This window comes from Indicator indicator, chromosome 1 (genome assembly GCF_027791375.1).
Source record: "Indicator indicator isolate 239-I01 chromosome 1, UM_Iind_1.1, whole genome shotgun sequence".
Lineage (NCBI taxonomy): Eukaryota > Metazoa > Chordata > Aves > Piciformes > Indicatoridae > Indicator > Indicator indicator.
In genome coordinates this window covers 98,727,302-98,746,532 of record NC_072010.1, presented here as the reverse complement: position 1 = coordinate 98,746,532, position 19,231 = coordinate 98,727,302, and the positions used below count along the sequence as shown (strand labels likewise).

Below are 19,231 nucleotides of genomic sequence, written 5' to 3'. Positions count from 1 at the left end.
TTACCATTACTATCATAGAATCATTAGGGTTGGAAGGGACCTCAAGGATCATCTAGTTCCAACCCCACTGCCATGGGCAGGGACACCTCACACTACATCAGGTTGCTCAGAGCCACATCCAGTCTGGCCTTAAAAACCTCCAGGGATGAGGCTTCCACCACCTCCCTGGGCAACCTGTTCCAGTGCCTCACCACCCTCATGGTGAAGAATTTCTTCCTAACATCCAGTCTGAATCTATCCATTTCTATTTTTGTTCCACTCCCCCTAGTGCTATCACTACCTGATATCCTAAAATGTCCCTCCCCAGCTTTCTTGTAGGCCCCCTTCAGATACTGGGAGGCCACAATAAGGTCTCCTTGGAGCCTTCTCTTCTCCAGACTGAACAGTCACAACTCTTTCAGTCTGTCCTCATAGGAGTGGTGCTCCAGCCCTCTGATCACCCTCGTGGCTTTTCTCTGGACATGCTCCAGCACTTCCAGATCCTTCCCTAATAGGGGCTCCAGAACTGGACACAGTACTCCAGGTATGGTCTCACCAGAGCAGAGTTGAGGGGGAGAATCACCTCCCTCAACTTATGCTATGCTTCTCTTGATGCAGCCCAGGATGTGATTGGCTTTCTGGGCTGCAAGTGCACAGTGGTGGCTCATATTGAGCTTCTCATCCACCAGCACCCCCAAGTCTTTTTCTTCAGGTCTGTTGTCAAGCCAGTCACTGCCCAGCCTGTATCGGTGCTTCAGATTGCCCCAACCCAGATGCAGGACCTTGCATTTGGTCTTGTTGAACCTCATGAGGTTGTCATGGGCCCACCTCTCCAGTCTGTCAAGGTCCCTCTGGATGCCATCCCTTCCTTCCAGCCTGTCTGCCACACCACACCACTGTCACCATTGTCCATTTGCCAGCAGAGGACACGTTCACTTCTCCTTGAAGTTAGACAGCTCTTCTGTGCTGAGGCACTTTCTGCTACTGACTGCTCAAGTCAACTTATTTAGTTACTCTTTTGACAATACCAAAAAATCTCTACAGTCAGTGCTATTATCCCAGGTGGCCTGCTAGAAGCACTAGAAAATGAGAAGCTTTTGCTTCAGGAGAAGGAGGCTAGGACTTACCAAAATCTGTGAATTTACTAAAGCCTGAAATCCTAGCAAGTACCAAAGTTAACACAGGTACTTCCCCTCCATATGCTGAGGAAACCATGTGATCACTTATTACTAGAAAATTAACTACTAGAAAATGCTTATTTCTGATAGTTTTGGCTAATACAGGTAAGTTTTACAGAATTTCTTCAAACATCAGAAAAGCTTTGTCAAAAAGAATGACTGAAAATATTTTGTAAACAGTAACCCACAGGAGAATGCAATGAGGATCAGAACAAAGGTCCTTACATTACTACAATCAGGACATAAATGAAAAGGGACACATTTTGGAGGAAGAAGACCCACCTAAGTGTAGTGCCTGTGCTAACAGAACATCACCTAAGTCAATGTGGCCAATTTCTGCAATGTAAGAATGCAGTGAATTCAGAGGGTTTCCCAGGTTTTATCACTTTTCCCAAAGTGCCAGAAGTTAAAAGTCTAATTTTTTTTTTTAAGTAGGCTTCTCACTTATGTAGCTAGATGAATATGCTTGAGAACACTCTTCCAAATGTGTCAAGAACCAGAGGCAAGCTGCCTTTACTGTGAACAGTTTTAAAATAATTATGTTGTGGGGACTGAAGTAAATACCTTCCCCCCATTATTTACTAACTTTCATAATTCGTCATGCCAGAAGCTTAAGTAGCCTGTTGACTACTAGAGTTTTCTCCCTCAACTTTCTGTTCAAAGCAAACAGCCTCCACCTCCTTCCCATTTGGAAAACGACCCTCCTGTCCCTCCTAGAAACGCAGACTGTTTCTATGTTTCACTAACATTTACATTTGTGCAGCACCTTATTGTTGAAAAAACTTACCCAGACCCAAAATGACCTCAAGTGACTATCAGAGTGGCACAACAAAACAAAACACAGGGAGAAATGCAAACAAACAAAACGAAACTAACCAAAGTTTTGTCTCCCCTCTGGAGACATTCAAGACCCACCTGAACGAGTTCCTGTGTGACCTACTCTAGGTGACCCTGCTCTGGCAGAGGGGTTGGACTCGATCTTTCGAGGTCGATTCCAATGCCTAGTGTTCTGTGATTCTGTGGGGAAAAAAAATTAAAAAAAATTTGTTTCAAATGATGTGATCTTTGTATGTGCTCTCACCTGCTTAACTGCAAAATTGCATGAGCTGCTGTGATTATATTCCTCCTCATCCACCCTTTGTTTTACTTATCTTGCAGTTGGCACACAGAGGACAGGGCAGGGTCTGATTTCTCTGGTACTTTACAACGTTGGGGCTCACTTACTCAGGTTGTTAGATGGTGTGCTATACAAAGAGGAACAGTCACAACAGGCTTGCAAATCCACTTAGAGTAAGTGGATTACAGTAAGGCTTTTACAACATCGATGACTGTTGTGTTGCAGCACATTTAGGTTATGCTTATTTCTGTTACCTTTCCTTTGAGCTAAACTTTTGGAGCAGACAGCCAAGGAAAACAGGTATAACCTGAGGCTATTACCTCTAATAATACAATTCCACAGAAAGTTAATGAGAAAAGCAAGTAACTTTGAAGCTTTCTAAAACCAAATGAGATTTTTTAACAAGAATTTCACACGGTCAATTCATTAAGTATCTTGGTACACCAAGATCTCAAATTTGGAGGCTTCCTCCCTTGTAAATTCCATCAGTTCATTTCATGTCTATAAGCATATCCTGCACATGCTTATGTCCAGTTTGATAGGGAAAGGAAAGCTGCACATGCAAGCAAAGAAAGTCAGGAGTCCATTCATAACTTTCTATCAGCAGGCAGATCTTTAGCTACTTCATGGGAAGCAACACCTCAACATGCATAACAGTTGTTTAGGAAGACCACCATCACCACAAACATCTGCCATTCTTCCTTCTTTCACTGAGCTGAGCACATCAAATGTATGTTCAGTTTGGGTCAGCTGTCTCAGCTCTGCCTCATCCCAACCACTTGCTTGTTCCCAGCCTACTTGCTTGGGAGGGCATGAGGGAGAGAAAGTCTTGAGAGGAAGCAAACACTGCTCAAGGGCTGTCAAAAATACAGTGCGCTATCAACACTGTCCTAGCCACAAATGCATAGCACAGCACCATGCAGGCTGCCATGAAGAAAGTTAGCTCCAGTCCAGCCAGATCCAGTACAGTCTCAACCCTTTAGGCCATACCATTCACGTCATGCTTAAATCACACACTGATACATCTAAGTATCCTGTCCCATTCATACAGTGTTTAATTTCAAACCTTTTCATTGTACCTATTTCTTGCTCCTGCAATTCCTTCTTACCAACACTTACAACTTCTATTACCTGCTTAAACTACATATGTGTTCAATAATCAGGTTTATATATCCTCATAAACCACTATACTTTGTCCTTTTGCAGGTATTCTCCCTGCCAATCCATGCTCCCCATCCCCAAAATGTCCATAAGAACAGCTGACAACTTTGGCCCTATCTGTCAAGATCACTCAGGACATGCAAAACAGTACATTGGATTATTGAACACCAAGACTGGGATGGGTCAGTACTGCACTCCCATGGTTACTTGTGAGGCTCATACTCTGCTGGTTCAGGTGATTCCTGCTGTATTAATTCCTATATCATACAAGTCAAATAATGGATCCTTTTCCCCCAGGCATAAATCTCCTTGAGGTACACACTAGATTACCATATCCTTCTGCACTACCCACCAAGTGCACTTGGATTTTTGAGCAAAGACAATGCCACAAATGGGCTTTCCTTCCTTTTTCCAAGGGAGAACAGCCCACACTGCCTTTCCCAGTCACTTGCCTATATGTACTATGGCTACCTAACATCCTACCACAGTATGTAGGGGCTTGCATTGGGCAGAACCAGTCAATCATTTTCTGTTAGTCAGCCAAGTGGCTTCTGCTAAATTAATGTCCCACTGCTTCTATTCCCCAGCACTCTGTGTTCTTAGCACAGTTTCTAGCAGTCCATTGTATTATTCAATCTTTCCAGAGTCTTGTGGGTGATACTGTACCTGATGCACCAAGTCAATGTTATGCTTCTTAGCCCAGGAGTTTATGAAGTTATTTTAGGAAATAATTGCACTGACTTGGTTCTTTCTGGGGCACCATGACAGAGGTGCCATGGCTTTCAAGGGTTAGGATGGTATTTCAGGCAATGGCATGGTTTACAAGATACGTGTTGTAGGATAAGGATTAATTGTAAACCCACAAAGACAAAAGTTCTCCATGGGAGGTCCTCAATCAGCAGCCCACTTTTTCATTGTATCTCTCCCAGTTATTGTCCTTATCTCAAATTCTTCAAGCTTTTTCATTCCATTTTCTCCCACTGTCCTGCAGAGGAGGGGAGTGAAAGTGGCTCACTGGGCATCTGGCTGCTGGCCAAGGTTAGCCCATCACAGTCCATTTTTTGATATCCAGCACATGACTCACAGGTTTGAACCAATAACCTCCTGATCTGCAGTCAAATGCTTAAGGCCCAGATCAATCCACCACAGTCCAACCCCACCTTTAAGACATTTCTTACAGCTGGGGAAGGCTCTTGCCCAGAGCAAAGATCAGGCTTGCCTTGAATGACCTCCTTGACTGAGTTTTTCAGCATAATTATCAGTAGAATAAAATTCAAAGCTGCTGAGATATGCATGTGATTAATGCTTCTGAAGACAAGGATAAGGCAAGCCTATCAAGATGTTGAACATATTCAGTGAAACTTGGTTAAATAGATCATCTTTTAAATCAACCTTTGCCCAATCAAAGTCCAGCCTTGCTTATAGGAACAGCCACAGGAGGGACAGCAAAAGAGAATTCCAGTGAAGGTTGCTTCCAACAGATATACAGGTAAGAAATTCCTTTTTAACTAATCCTTCTTCCCTTAGAAAATTTCTTTTTACAAATAATTTTGCATGTAAAGCTTTCAGAGATTGAAAGGAGTAGTATGCAATGCATACTTTTCTCCATTTCTAAATATGAATAATCTTTCCCATAAAAGCCTACTGTTATTTCAGCAACAGTTTTGCTTGTTAACTAGGAATTAGCACAGATTCCCAGTGTTTGCCAAAAAAAACTGCTTTGAGCTGTAGCTGCAATCAGTACAGTCAGATGTGTTCCAAACAGCGTCCAAATAACAGGACAGTCCATCCCTATAAGAAGTTAGTCCCAGTGCAACTATAGATTCAAAAAGGCACAAGGCACCTGCCAAGGGAAACAACTGAATCATGATCTGCAGGCTTCCTATCCCTGCAAGCTAAAATTCCACCTCATTCTCCAGCTTCAGTGACATCTGTGCAAACTCCCCCACCACAGACATCCATACTGTTCTATATGCTGCCCAGCTAATCTTGACAATGCACTTTCAGCTTCACTAACAAACAATCTGTAGCATGGATAGCCACCGAGGTGGCTCTGCAGTAGGCTGCTTTCATGGAAGAATCTGACTGCCAGAGGCTTCTTAAAAAGAGAAAAAGACAAAAAAAATCCATTTCCCATATACTTTAGTCCCATGGGTGATACAAAGAGAAGAAAAAACGTGGACTGAAAAAGTCTTTACATGCAATCAGATTAATTTTCTTCCTAATTAATAGGCTGTGATTAATGGCCAATTTCTGCAACACAGCTGTGGCCTTTTGACTTCTGTCAGTAGAGAGGCAGAATATTTTTTTCCCAGTAAAATACAAATTAAGTTTGCTAATTACCTGGATTTTCCAAGTGGAATCTTGTTCGCCTATCATCATGGATCTTTGGCAGGAATTCCTAAGACAGTTATCTTTCAGGCTTACTTTCAGTACATAGTGTTCCTGCTGATGATATGCATCACCCAAACCAGATTCTCATTGCATCATAAAAGCATAGAAGAGTTTAGGTTGGAATGGACTTGTGGAGGTCTTCTGGTCCAATGTCTGATACAAAATGGGGCCAACTTAGACTGAGTTGCTCAGGACCCCATCCAGGTAAGTATGTCCAAGGACAGAGATTCCATAGCCTTTGTAGGCACCAGTTCTAGTATCTGGCAGCTCCCAAGGTGAAAAGCTGTCCATATGACTGTCTAATTGTTCTCTTGATGCAGTCTGTGTCAGTTGCCTCTCATCCTGTCACTGTTAACTTCCAAGAAGAGTCTGGCTCTCTGTTCTCTACACAATACAGTTAAGCAGCTGAAGACATCTTCTCTTCCCAAGACTAAACAAACACAGCCTCCTTCACCATCATGTGCTCCAAAACCTAAATCACCTCAATGGGCTAGCCCAAAGATGTCAATTACTTGAGAAGCTCACAATTTGAAACAGTACTTACATGCAGTCTTCAAAAGTGCCCAAGAGTAGAAAACAATCCCTTCCATTGACCTGCTGGCTGCATACCACCAGGTTTACAGCTGACCTTCACCACAAAGGTACACCACTGGCTCATGTTCAACTTGGGTGCTTGAGTGCTGTGGCCAGCCAGCAGTCAGTTTGTATTGTTGTGCCTGGCATAGAGATAGATTTTTTTTCCCCCCACTTTTCTTTGTTGACATTCATGAGGTACATGTCAGCCCATTTCTGATGGCTGCTGAGGTTCCTCTAAATAGAAACCCTAACCTTCAGCCTACTGACTCCTCCCCTTCAACTTGGTATTATCTGTCAGCTTATTGAGGATGTATTTGTCTCACTGCCCATATCATAAATAAAGATGTTAAACAATATCAACCCCAGGACCAACTCTAAAGAATGCCACTAATAACCACCCGACAGCTGGATTCTATACCACTAAATCTGGTGGCCCAGACAATTTTCTGCATCATCTAGCATTCTGCTTATCCAGTACATACACCTAATTGGTTACACTCACTGTATTAGAGATGGTATCCAAGTCATTGCAAAAGTTAGGGTGACAACATCCACTGCTCTCTGCCTGTCAGAGCCAGTCCACTCATCAGGTATCATAAAAATCAATAAACGCATATTGTCTGATACCAAACACCTTCCTGTCCTTGGCATATGTGCCTTAACAGAGATTTTAGGAGGATTTGCTTCAAAATCTCCAGTTGTCACGAATTCTTTGAGAAATAATTTGAATCAAACTACTGCAATTACTTTAGCAGCCTGTCATTTCTAAATCAAATCTAATTTCATAGAATCATAGAATTGTCAGAGTTGGAAGGGACCTCAAGGATCATCTAGTTCCAACCCTGCTGCCATGGGCATGGACACCTCACATTAGATCAGGTTGTCCAGAGCCACATCCAGCCTGGCCTTAAAAACCTCCAGGAATAGGGCTTCCACCACCTCCCTGGGCAACCTGTTCCAATGTCTCACCACCCTCATGACGAAGAACTTCTTCCTAACATCTACTCTTTCCTTTCTCATAGAGTATCATGTTTTTGTACTCGTTACATCTCATGTCTTTAAGTCATCCGAGTTTGAGACAAAGTCTTAGGCAGCAAATTCAGATTTTATGGTCATTACAGGATTCCTGTGAGAACTGCAAGATGAGCACAGTGTCTCAACTCTGTTTTGTTCCACAGGGACCAGGCAGTATTAAATTACCTCTCCTGCAAGTGATTACCTGATGGTACATTCACATTGTCAGTGGGTGTATGCCTGAGTATTCCACACTTCTGTTGGATCTCATAATGTCTGCATTCATATCTTACCCAAGCCTCATATACAATAATTAGCTCTGTTAACTCCTCTTCATAACAGAATCAAAGAGTATTTAGTTAGGGCTCAAAGGCAGAGGAAGTCAGGGATAATCCCAAGAACTTTGACTCCATTAGTAACTTCAGAGGACATAAAAATAAAGCAAGTGCATCATTTTGCACGAAAACTAAGATGTAGTGATATTGAACCCACCTAGTATGGAAAAAAAAAAAAGCTTTGCAAGTGGATACCCTGGATTAGAATTAGAACAGGACTAATTCTGCTCAGTTATTTTATTTTTTAGCTCAGTCTCTAAGTAACTGCACTTTCTGAAGTTAACAGGATATTTTTGCAGACAGCAACTGCTTCTAGAAGTAATGAAGCCTGATGTTTATAGTTACTAGCAAGGACTGGTATGCAGAAAGGCTTTTGCTTGTACTTGCTCCTATAGAAACCAAGGCCACTGCTAAAACTTGCATACAACATTAGGGGTGCAGTAAGACGTTGCACCTGTGGGGAAAAGTGGACAGAACAAATTGACCAACAAGGTATTCTATACCACACTGGATATATCATATTCAGTAGAAAGCTGAGGAATCACAAGGATGAAGCTCTCTTCTTCAATGTCTGGCATCCAAAGAGGTCTGTTCAGCCTTTGATCATAATCTGTGCGTTCCTGAATCCAGCTCCAGAATCCAGTTCCTAAATCTGGTTCCCATTTGCTTGCTAAATCCAGTCTGGGATTTCCCCAGCCCTATCTCTTGACAGCAGAGACAATGGTCTTCCTAGTTCCTTTAAAGTCCTTGCTTTCTACTCTCCAATGCAAACCCTACACTTGTTAAACAATAAAATTTCAGTGTTTCCTGAAACTTGATTCTGCTCAGCTAAAATAACTAAAAACAGGAAAGCACACTCAAGACTATGAAATCCTTTCTTCCTTCATCCCACCTGCTTGTCGATATGTACAGGTGGCTCAGCAAAGTTGTAGATTCTTGATCCTTGGAGATATTCAAAAGGCTGAGAGAGCTGGGACTGTTCAACCTGGAGAAGTGAAGGCTCATTATCTGAAGGTGCAGAGAATATGGAACAAGGCTTTTTTCAGTAGCATTCAGTGACAGGACAAGAAGCAATGGACACAGACTGAAGGACAGGAAGCTCAGTCTGAATTTAAGGCCACTTTTTTACTACAAGAGTGACCTAGCAGTGGCACAGGTTGCCCAGAGAGATAATGGACATTACCTGCTCGGAGATATTCAAAAGCTGTCTGGAGCTGTCTCAACTTCATCCTAGGAAACTGGCTCTAGGTGGCCCTGCTGGAGCTGGGAGGTTGCACCACACGACTTCTGGAAGTCCCTTCCAACTCTGACTATTCTGCAATTCTGGAAAATCCTATTTTGTCACATAACTTTCCTGTCGTGTTCCTCTATTTTTGTGCTGCCATTTTTTTTCCTCTGTAAGACTCCTCTGGTAGTAAATGCTCATCTCAGTTTTCACTATCACAGGCAGGTAACTTCCTTATTCCAATTCTGCATCTCGCTTAACTACATTTGAGATAGGGAGACAAGAAAAGCAAGGAGAGAGAGGGGAAAGGGATTGGTTTCTTTTCCCTAGCATTGCTAATTTGCTTCAACTCTGCACAGTTGACTTTCTTGGAAAGTAAAACCCCAGAGAATTCCAAAGCAAACTGTCACATGTATTTAAAGGTAACATATCCAGGTAAGCTTACTGACATGTATCTTTTCCATCCTCTCTGGTAGAGATGACTTCTGTTCTCCAGCCCCGAGAATGTAAAGTGACCAAAAAACCCCAAAAGAGCTACGGATTCTGCCTGCGTATTGAGAAAGACACAGCAGGGCATCTCATCCGGAACGTGGAAAAGAACAGTCCAGCTGAAAAGGCTGGCTTGAAGGATGGAGACAGAGTCCTCAGGGTCAATGGTGTCTTTGTACACAAGGAGGAACATGCACAGGTACATCTCTGTTTTGTTTGGTATCCGCACCACTTCCCAGTTATCGAGACCCACTGCCACTGTGTGAAGCTTTCTCTTCCAGTTTTTATGGCGTCCTTGGCTAGGAAATCCTCCAAGTATCTCCCTGTATCATTCATTACCCACCATATGCATGAAATGTCTTTGAGAAGTTTCTATAGTGCATAAGCAGAGGGATAAGGCAACAAAAACAGACAGTGCAACTGCTCCTAGGTTGACTCTGCTCCTTTTAGGTCAATCACTCTAGCACCTGCTTGGCATTTCACTTTTTGTCCACTACAGGTGGTGGAAATGGTCAAAAACAGCGGGAATTCTATTGTACTTCTTGTTCTGGATGATGTATCCTATCAAAAGGCAGAGAAGGAAGGAGTGAACTTGGAAGAGCTGGGTCAAAAGGTATCAACAGGTCCGCAGCAGGCCCCGCAGTCCCCACCACCCATGGCCAATGGAGCAATCACTGCAGCTCCACAACCCCGGCTCTGCTACCTAGTGAAGGAGGAGAAAGGCTATGGCTTCTCTCTGAAAACCACAGAAGGTGAGAGCCTGAGGAGAAGAGATGGTATCTATGACAGCAAGGACAATGGGGACACACAAGCTGTTCTTGCTAATAGAAAGTGAGAAACAGCAAGTTGAGTTCAGATCTATCTTGAGTCAATTTCTGTACAGCACATGCAATGAACAGTTTTCTGAGGATCACATTTCTTACAGAGTGGAAAAAAGATGGGGGGAAAAGGGTTAATAGAATAAGCTATTTTCTGCTTGTTATTTAAGCCCAGTTAAGTAACTGCAGAAAACTGTACTTTTTCCCACTGCAAAACCAAACTTGCAGTGCATGTTCAAATACCAAACATGCACTCATGACGCTACATTGTCATGTTCCATTCTTCCAATCATCCCAAGAATCAACACACAAGGTTCTAGACAGCTGTAAGAAACACTTTCCCTGCTTTGCACGTTATTTAATTTACAAAGCAAGGGGTTCTGAATCTCTTCTACATAGGTCTTCCAAGGTCAGTCAACAGAACAGGGAAGTCTTCTGGAAAGCACCATCTCTAAAGAGGGCATTTTGGAATGCAATATTACTAGAAGGCCAAACATAGAAGCCTTCCAAACACAGGAAATTATTAATTTGTACACAAAACAACAAAAGCAGCTCCTCACTTAAACTGGAGGGAGGGGATGGGAATCAAATCCCTTGCAGCTATTTTAATCAACCCCTTTGACATTTTTGGTAGAGAAATAAAAGACTGTTTGAACTGCAGATAGCAAACAAATGCCTCCCTCCCCTACAGGACAGAGTAAGAGCTAGAGATGCGTCTGTGCAGAAGGCTTGTGGCACCATTGTAGTCTGCACATAAGCAGAGACCAGAAATCTCTATGGACATCAGTGCTGAGTTTGCTTAACCACTATATTCAGGAATATTTCTGTAACCTACCCTGTGTAATGAGTTTTCATTCATTTTAGGACAGAAGGGGTTGTTCATAGTAGAGCTTTCATCACAAGGAGCAGCTGCAAAGGCTGGTGTCCAAAATAACGATCGCCTGATTGAAATCAATGGAAACAATGTGGAAAATGACACACATGAGGAAGTGGTGGAAAAGGTACTTGTTTGTATACTTACCCATCTTCTGTTCTGGCCCACTTTCACAGTAATCTATCTGGGTTACTGAGAAGGCAGGCCTGGTTGATTTGAATGCTTCACAGTAAATCTTGGAAGCTACTCCTTTGTGTAACATCAACACAGCAGAGCAACCCTCTGCTCTGGCTCCCTTGTCAAGCAGCCTCTTGACCTGAGTCTGAATGAATGCTGCCATCAAGACAGGACAGAGAATTCTAAATAACACAAGCATACTGCTGCCAGAAATGATATTAAATAAATCATCATCTGTTCCTAGAAGTCTGGGCAGTGGTAAGAGGCTGGTTTTCAGGGCAGGAAGAGGGGAAACTCTCTGATGATACAGTTAGCATTTGAAAATTCATTATTTTAGACAGCAGTTCCTTTTTCCCATTAACAAGACCAAAACCAATGAAAATTACAGTGCAAGTAATTTCACTACCTGGCCTTAGCTGCAAAGAACATTGCTAGTGACACTTCCAGATTTCCACTATTGGCACTGCTACAATGCAGCTGGAGCAGAAGAGATTTCAGAGAGCCATGAGACAGGTAGTACACGTTCTGGCATTCCAGCATCATGATGAAACCGTGCAAGACCTGCATTTTGCTGAGCTGCTGTAACATCAGCAGTGGAGTAATATTGGTTAAATGGAGTAAAAATGGCACTCAGACTAGGAAGGAGTAAGAGAAGGATGGACTCAGAGAGGTTGAACAGAAAAACACAACAACCTAAAATCTCAGAGTCTTTGGAAGAGGACCAAAGAGGGAGAGAAACGTTACCTGCCACTGTAATCTGAAATACTGGTATAGATGGCATGGTATGTCTCTCTTGTAGGCTTCCACAACTAGATAAACCAAGCACCATCTATCAAGGCTCACTGGATTCTACTAGCACTGTGTGTCACCCTCAAGGCACTCGACAGCTAAGTACCTAGAAGTCAGGAACACAGTGTAAAAAATATAGAACACTTCCTCATATATATACTGGAACTTACATGCCTGAGATTTTGTCATCATCCAAACTTCTGACTGGAGGGAAAAAAACCCAAACCAACAACTTATAGCAGCAGAGTCTATACTTTATGAGTCATTTATCAAACACCCACACACCACTACTGAATCATAGAATTGTATGAGTTGGAAAAGACCTTTGAGGTCATCAAGTATCACTATGTTATCAGTACACCAGTGCAACACATTACCAAAGTATCTATAATTCCTACATGTTGTTGAAGGGGTGACATCTGAGACTGTGTTTGTGCTATCACAGGTAAAGAAGTCTGAAAATCGTGTTATGTTTCTCCTTTCAAATGAAGAAACAGACCACTACTACAAAAGCCAGAAGATGGTACTGAGCAAAGAGAGCGCCAGCCTAAATTTGCTTCCCCTCAAACCACGACTTATTGACATTCAGAAAGGAAAAAATGGTTATGGCTTTTATCTGCGGAAGGAAGAAAATACTGGTGGTAAGCACCAAGCTAACACAGACCCTGGCATTCGCTGTATAGTTTCTTCCCCAGCAAGGTTTGCAGGTCTCAATCTCTTCGGCTTCTTACTGGTCATCTAGAAGTTCTCTATGGATGAGTTACAAACAGGGCTACATCAAGGAAATGTTCTCAACCTGAAGTGCAGTTCTGACATGTAACCTTTGCCATGCATATCTTTGAACTTACAATAGCATATGCCTTCACATCAATTTTTTTCCCCTTCTGATCTTAGATCATGTAATCAAGGATGTTGATTCTGGGAGCCCAGCAGCCCAGGCAGGTCTCAAAGACAATGATATCTTAGTAGCTGTCAACGGTGAGCAAGTAGACGGTCTGGATCATGAAAGTGTAGTGGGAAAAATCAAGCAGTCTGAGGTAAAAACCACACTGCTGGTGGTGGATAATGAGACTGACACCATGTATAAACTGGTAAGAAGATCCAAACTACTGCTCTACTGCTACGATTTGATAACTTATCATGGAGCTATATGCAGCTACGTCAGAAACAGCCAGTCTGCTGACAGACACTTCTTCAATCTGCAGGAGATGTCTAAGATGCACCCACATTTCAGCAACTCTCCTTGCAGCTGTGCAGCAAGTCACTAAACACCTGTATTTTTGGCCTCTTTGAGATTTCTATAGACACTACTGGAATAATTCTAAATTTAAACACACCACAAGAAAGGTTAGAAATCCAAGAGAGCAAATTCAGAGCTACACAGCTGTGTAACCATTTATTAACAAAACAAGTAGCAAAATTCCCTTTTCACACAGATGAACACTGTAGTTTTCCACTCAGCTAGAAATTTATAGCAAAGAGTTCTTCACTGCAACCCAAGTCTGAGTCATTAAGGTTTCAAACATGTTGAGCATGAATGCTTAATACAGATTTCACAAATGAACATTTATGTAAACCAAGTTTTCTTTGTCACTTTTCAGGCTCAAATTTCCCCTTTCTCATACTACTACAAAACAGAGGATCCAACTCCAGCTAAAATAGAGGAAAGAGTGGAGTTGCACAGTGAGCAAAAAGAGAACCACAAGCCAAGAATCTGCAAGATGGTGAAAGGGCCCAGTGGATTTGGCTTCAGTTTAAACATGATCAAGAACAAGCCTGGACTGTTCATCAATGAGGTACTACCGTAGACTGATGAACAAGAAAAAGCTCAAGTAGCCTACTGGATTGCCTCCTCCCTTCCATCCTGCAAATGCATGCAAGAAAGGTCACAAAACAAAAGTCTCTTCTTCAGTGCTCTCAAGATAAGAGCTGCAATTGTTGAAGTCAGATTGACATTGCAGGACCAAGATAAAATAAATTAAACATCAAAAAACATTCCTCATTCTGTTAAGACATCTAAAGGGAAGAGAAATCCAGCTTCTGCATAATTTTTACTTTTGAGGCTAGCATGCTGAAATTCAAATTTTAAATCAATTTTTTGTCTGTAGAACATCTTAAATGTGAGAGACACCTATGCCTCACTCTACCCCTCCCGCCCCCCACTTTTCTTAATTCCACAGCTGGCAAAAGTCAAACCGCTACTGTCTCAAATTATGTCTATGCTTTTAGCTTTCTTAAGAGGACCCCATCACTAAGGAACCTGTGAAATGTACTAAACTTAACTTTAAAGTTACTCAACAGGGACCCTAAACAATATGGGCATTTTTTTTTCCCACCTGTCTTCACGATTCCACCAAGCTACATTTCTGTAATGAAAGTCAAAATGCATCTTAAGCCTCAAAATGATGGGTTCTGTATTTATTGTCTGGGCCTACTGCCTCTCCCAACTCATTTCTGCCCCACAAATCTCCCCTTCCCCATGCTTATCTTGCTGTCTTGTAAGGAAAGCAGTAACACAAGAGTCTAGCTAACCATTAGTTATTAACGCATCTTTCCAAGTTTTATACGAGTATCACAGTTTGAACTTGCCTTTGCAGGTACAAAACCATGGGCCAGCTGACACAGCAGGTGTAGAAAACAATGACTTTTTGGTGGAAGTAAATGGGGTGAATGTGATCAACGAATCCTATGACAAAGTGGTGGCAAGAATCCAAGGTAGTGGTGACAGACTAACGCTACTGGTGTGCAGCAAAGATGCTTACACATACTTCCAGAGCCAGAACATTCCCATCACAGCCTCTATGGCAGATCCAGTCCATGACAATTCTGAACCTCCTGCTTATACAGAAAACCAGCTGTCAGACACAGAGAGAAAGTCACCTGAACCAAGGAATAGGGTGAGTAATACTGCATTAAGTAGAATCACAGAATCAGTCAGGGTTGGAAGGGACCACAAGGATCATCTAGTTCCAACCCCACTGCCATGGGCAGGGACACCTCACACTACATCAGGCTGGCCAGAGCCTCATCCAGCCTGGCCTTAAACACCTCCAGGGACAGGGCCCCAACCACCTCCCTCCATTCCAGGCTCTCACCACTCTCATGGGGAAGAACTTCTTCCTCACATCCAGTCTGAATCTCCCCACTTCCAGCTTTATTCCATTCCCCCTAGGTCTGTCACTACCTGATAGCCTAAAAAGTTCCTCCCCAGCTTTCTTGTAGGCCCCCTTCAGATACTGGAAGGCCACAGTAAGGTCACCTCAGAGCCACCTTTTCTCCAGGCTGAACAGCCCCAACTCTTTCAGTCTGTCCTCATAGGAGAGGTGCTCCAGCCCTCTGATCATCCTGGTGGCCCTTCTCTGGACACGTTCCAGCATGTCCATATCCCTCTTGTAATAGGGGCTCCAGAACTGGACACAGTACTCCAGGTGGGGTCTCACCAGAGCTGAGTAGAGGGGGAGAATCACCTCCCTTGACCTGCTGGCCACACTTCTCCTGATGCAGCCCAGGATCTGGTTGGCTTTCTGGGCTGCAAGTGCACGTTGACAGCTCATGTTGAGGTAGTAGATTGTTGAGGGATCATCTAGGGGATAGGAAAAGAACATTTTTCAGATAGCTTGTATTCTTGAGCTAGGATTTTTACCTTAAACCTGAACTTTTACAAGTCAGTCTATGTTACTAAAAGGGAAGGTGCAATCTGATTATCATAATCACTTCTTCCTTTCCCCATGTAGAATATGTGTGACCATCTTTAAAACAAAATTACATCACAAAAAGGATGCACATACAAGAGATTTTATGGAATAAGATAATGCAAGGACAGTGATCCTCAATGAAGATGGGGAAAAGGCAATACAATCCTGAAAGTGCAGGGCTAAAAAAAAAAAAAAAAGTGCTTAAATACACCAAAAAGCATAAACTATTTTTGGGGCAATAAGATGAAATATTTTAAAAAACAGATTATTTTGTAGGGAAAGAGCAACTGATAGGTTCTTATTACATTTTCTAGGAAATGTGCTGATTTGAAATTATTTTACTTTATGCCATTAGAAAGAATCTGAAGCATGAGAGAAGTCAGAAAAGCAGGAAAGCATTTCTTCTGGAAACAGTAATTTTGAACCCTCTGTGTGGTTCGCCTTGAATATTCAAATGCTTCTCTTCTGATCATGTAAAAAGGAAAAACAGTGAAGAATGAGACCAATACTGTCTCTCCTATTCATTTAGCCTTGTCTGCAAATCACAGTATCACAGAATATATCTGGTTGGAAGAGACCTCAAAGATCACCCAGTCCAACCTTTGACCCAGCACTCAAGGGTCAACACTAAATCATGTCCCTAAGTGCCACATCCGCATGCTGCATGAACACCTCCAAGGGACGGTGACTCCACCACTGCCCAGGCAGACCGTTCCAAAGTTTGATAACCCTTTCAGAGAAGAAACATTTCCTTATATCCATCCCAAACCTCCCCTGGTTCAGCTTGTAACCAATTCTTCTAGTCCCATTCCCTCAGCCTCCTCTTCTCCAGACTGAACAACCCCAGTTCCCTCAGCTGCTCCTCACAGGTCATATGCTGCAGGCCCTTCACGAGCCTCACTGCCCTTCTTTGGACACACTCCAGCACCTCAATGTCCTTCTTATAGTGAGGGGCCCAGAACTGAACACAATACTCAAGGTGTGACCTCACCAGCGCTGGGTACAAGGGGTCATCACCTTCTTGTTCCTGCTGGCCACAGTGTTTCTAATACAAGCCAGGATGCCATTGGCCTTTTTGGCCACCTGGGCACACTGCTGACTCACGTTCAGTCAACTATCAAACAATACCCCCCAGTTCTCTCTCCAAGTTGCAGCTTTCCAACCACACATCCCCAGGTCTGTAGCTTTCCATGGCGTTATTGTGACCCAAGTGCAGGACCTGGCACTTGAAACTGTTGAACTTCATATAGTTACCCTGGACCCATTGGTCTAAATTGTCCAGACCCCACTGTAAACTTCCCTACCCTCTAGCAGATCAAGAGAGCCATGCATCTTGGTGTTATCTGTAGACTTACTGATGCTAAGCTGCAAGGGCCAGATGCAAATTTTTTCCAATGTTTCTTAGTCACCAAACCGCATTTTGCAGATCTGAAGTTAGCACCACTTGTGTGCAAATTCAGCAGACATGGGAATTAAACAATAGGAAACTGAACAAATTTCTCCCTAAATTTACTTAACTAAAAAGCGCTTTTTCAATAACAATAAATCACATTTGTGGGCTGTCACCCAAACAAGTGCATGATTAGTGCCGACGAACGTAGGAGTCCTTCACACTGCAAGGCTACCATGTTTACAAACTAAAAGTAATCAGAACATATTTGTTACTCTTCTGCAGGCAAGCTCATCTTCCTCTTCACGATCAGCTGCCTCTACAAGAACAGACAGTGACAATGATGACACAAGGCTGTGAGGAGACAAACTATGGCAAGAACAAAAAAAGAACAAATTCTCATTTTTCAGTCATTCTTTGCTACTCCACCTCCCAGAACTTGACTATTACTAGTAGTGCCATACATGTAAGGGACTTCGACCTCTTGCTGGAATGTAGCTGCCTGAAATAAACACTTCAGTGTAACTTGCATTCATTTAACACACTGCAATTGTACTTCCTTGGCTTTCTGCCTTGTAAAGCAGGCAGTTTGTCACCTCTTTAAAGGCTTAACTAAATAAATGTATATAATTAAGTATACTGCAGCAGCAGGCAGAAATGTTTTATAGATTTCTAAGCATCTTAGCCTTTTAAGGATAAGCTCTTAATAGAGAGCAAATGATTTCTTCCCATCTCCCAGGAGAGGCAGTACTCTCTCTAATCCAAGTCCATCAGCTCAGTCTCTGTGGTACCTCCTCTATGCTACGCTTATGGTAATACAATAGCTGCAAAATGGCATATGCCAATCTACTCTGTGCCTGATGCTCCTTACTCCTGCCCACCTTGCAGGAATTTCTTTCAAAAATTAGCTTCCTAACTCCAGACATTTAAGCACTATTATTGCTCCTCTGCATGCAGTTGTGATCATGATAGTTAGAACAGTGTACATAATTGAGTCATGCAGGTTTGTCTAACTCCCAAGTCAACACCATATTGTCTTGAATGTGACATAAATGGCTCTGTAACACTGCTGCTGTATACTTTGCCTCCTTGCTGTACACTGAAGACAACACAGAAATAAATTGTTTAGAATGACTGTTTTCTCCCCATAGAGTCTTACTGTTCCCACCTATGATTTATGTTCTGGAACAGTTTTCAAACAAAGCCTAAGAGAGTGGTTATGGGAAGCTACAAGTTTAAGTTTGACTTAAAGGAATAAAGGAATAAAATTTACTTTTACGCCTTGAATTAAATCAAGAAGGGGAAATGTGCCATTGCAAAATACACAGTAGAGTGGAACACCACAGCTGTGGCAAATACCAAATTTACAGCAATTAAGATAAACACATTTGTAACACAGAAGGTAAGCAAGTAAAAGTTGTGCTCTTTGACTTGACACTGAACTCTAGCAAGGAGAAGTTCCATTTAGGCAGGGAAAGAAAACAAAGTTGAGATCCGGGAACAGAAAGCTAATCTCCAACTCCTAAGCACAGTAGATTCTAGTGATACACACTCCATACAGAAACGGAGTAGCATTCTCTCCGCTTCACTTCTGCCAGGCAGCAAGTACTAGCCACATTCTAGCTCACTTCCAGCCAAATCTTTGGGGCTGACAAACAAACAAACATGATGCTTGTATGAGATATTACAAAAGCTTATTTAATTCCACAGACTCAAATATTCCACTTCAGAACTGCCATTCTCTGAATTCCAATAACCAGTTGATTTTCAAAAGAAAAATCACATTTCCTTGGTGCCTTCTGTGAAGATGTCCTTCTAACAGTAGGAGGTCTTACCTCAGACAGCCTACTATGCAAGTTCCAATGTCCCTAGATATTGGTGTACCAAGCAGTGCTCTATTCCTCGTCAATGAACTATCTCACATTCAATTCATGCATCCCTTTTTCCTTCAAGCTGTGGCTTGAACCATAACAAAATAAGCCACAGAGCTTGATGATGACACTTGCAGAAGTTCAAAGAG

The 19,231-nt window shown here is 42.5% G+C and overlaps 1 protein-coding gene across 1 annotated transcript; it reads left to right on the top strand.

Annotated features, from left to right (window-relative positions):
* The first annotated feature begins 9,457 nt into the window (after nucleotides 1-9,457).
* PDZK1 (PDZ domain containing 1) lies at nucleotides 9,458-17,571 on the top strand. Its single transcript, XM_054387331.1, has 8 exons — nucleotides 9,458-9,667; nucleotides 9,968-10,220; nucleotides 11,151-11,287; nucleotides 12,572-12,767; nucleotides 13,021-13,217; nucleotides 13,728-13,922; nucleotides 14,724-15,023; nucleotides 17,497-17,571. Exons 1-8 carry the CDS (start codon nucleotides 9,458-9,460, stop codon nucleotides 17,569-17,571), a joined length of 1,563 nt encoding a protein of 520 aa, XP_054243306.1.
* Nucleotides 17,572-19,231: the final 1,660 nt, after the last annotated feature.

Excerpts from the sequence above, each read along its gene's own strand:
- PDZK1 (XM_054387331.1), top strand. The coding sequence starts at position 9,458 with ATGACTTCTGTTCTCCAGCCCCGAGAATGTAAAGTGACCAAAAAACCC. Across the intron at positions 10,221-11,150 it reads CTCTCTGAAAACCACAGAAG|GACAGAAGGGGTTGTTCATA; the intron begins GTGAGAGCCTGA and ends CATTCATTTTAG. Across the intron at positions 12,768-13,020 it reads GAAGGAAGAAAATACTGGTG|ATCATGTAATCAAGGATGTT; the intron begins GTAAGCACCAAG and ends TTCTGATCTTAG.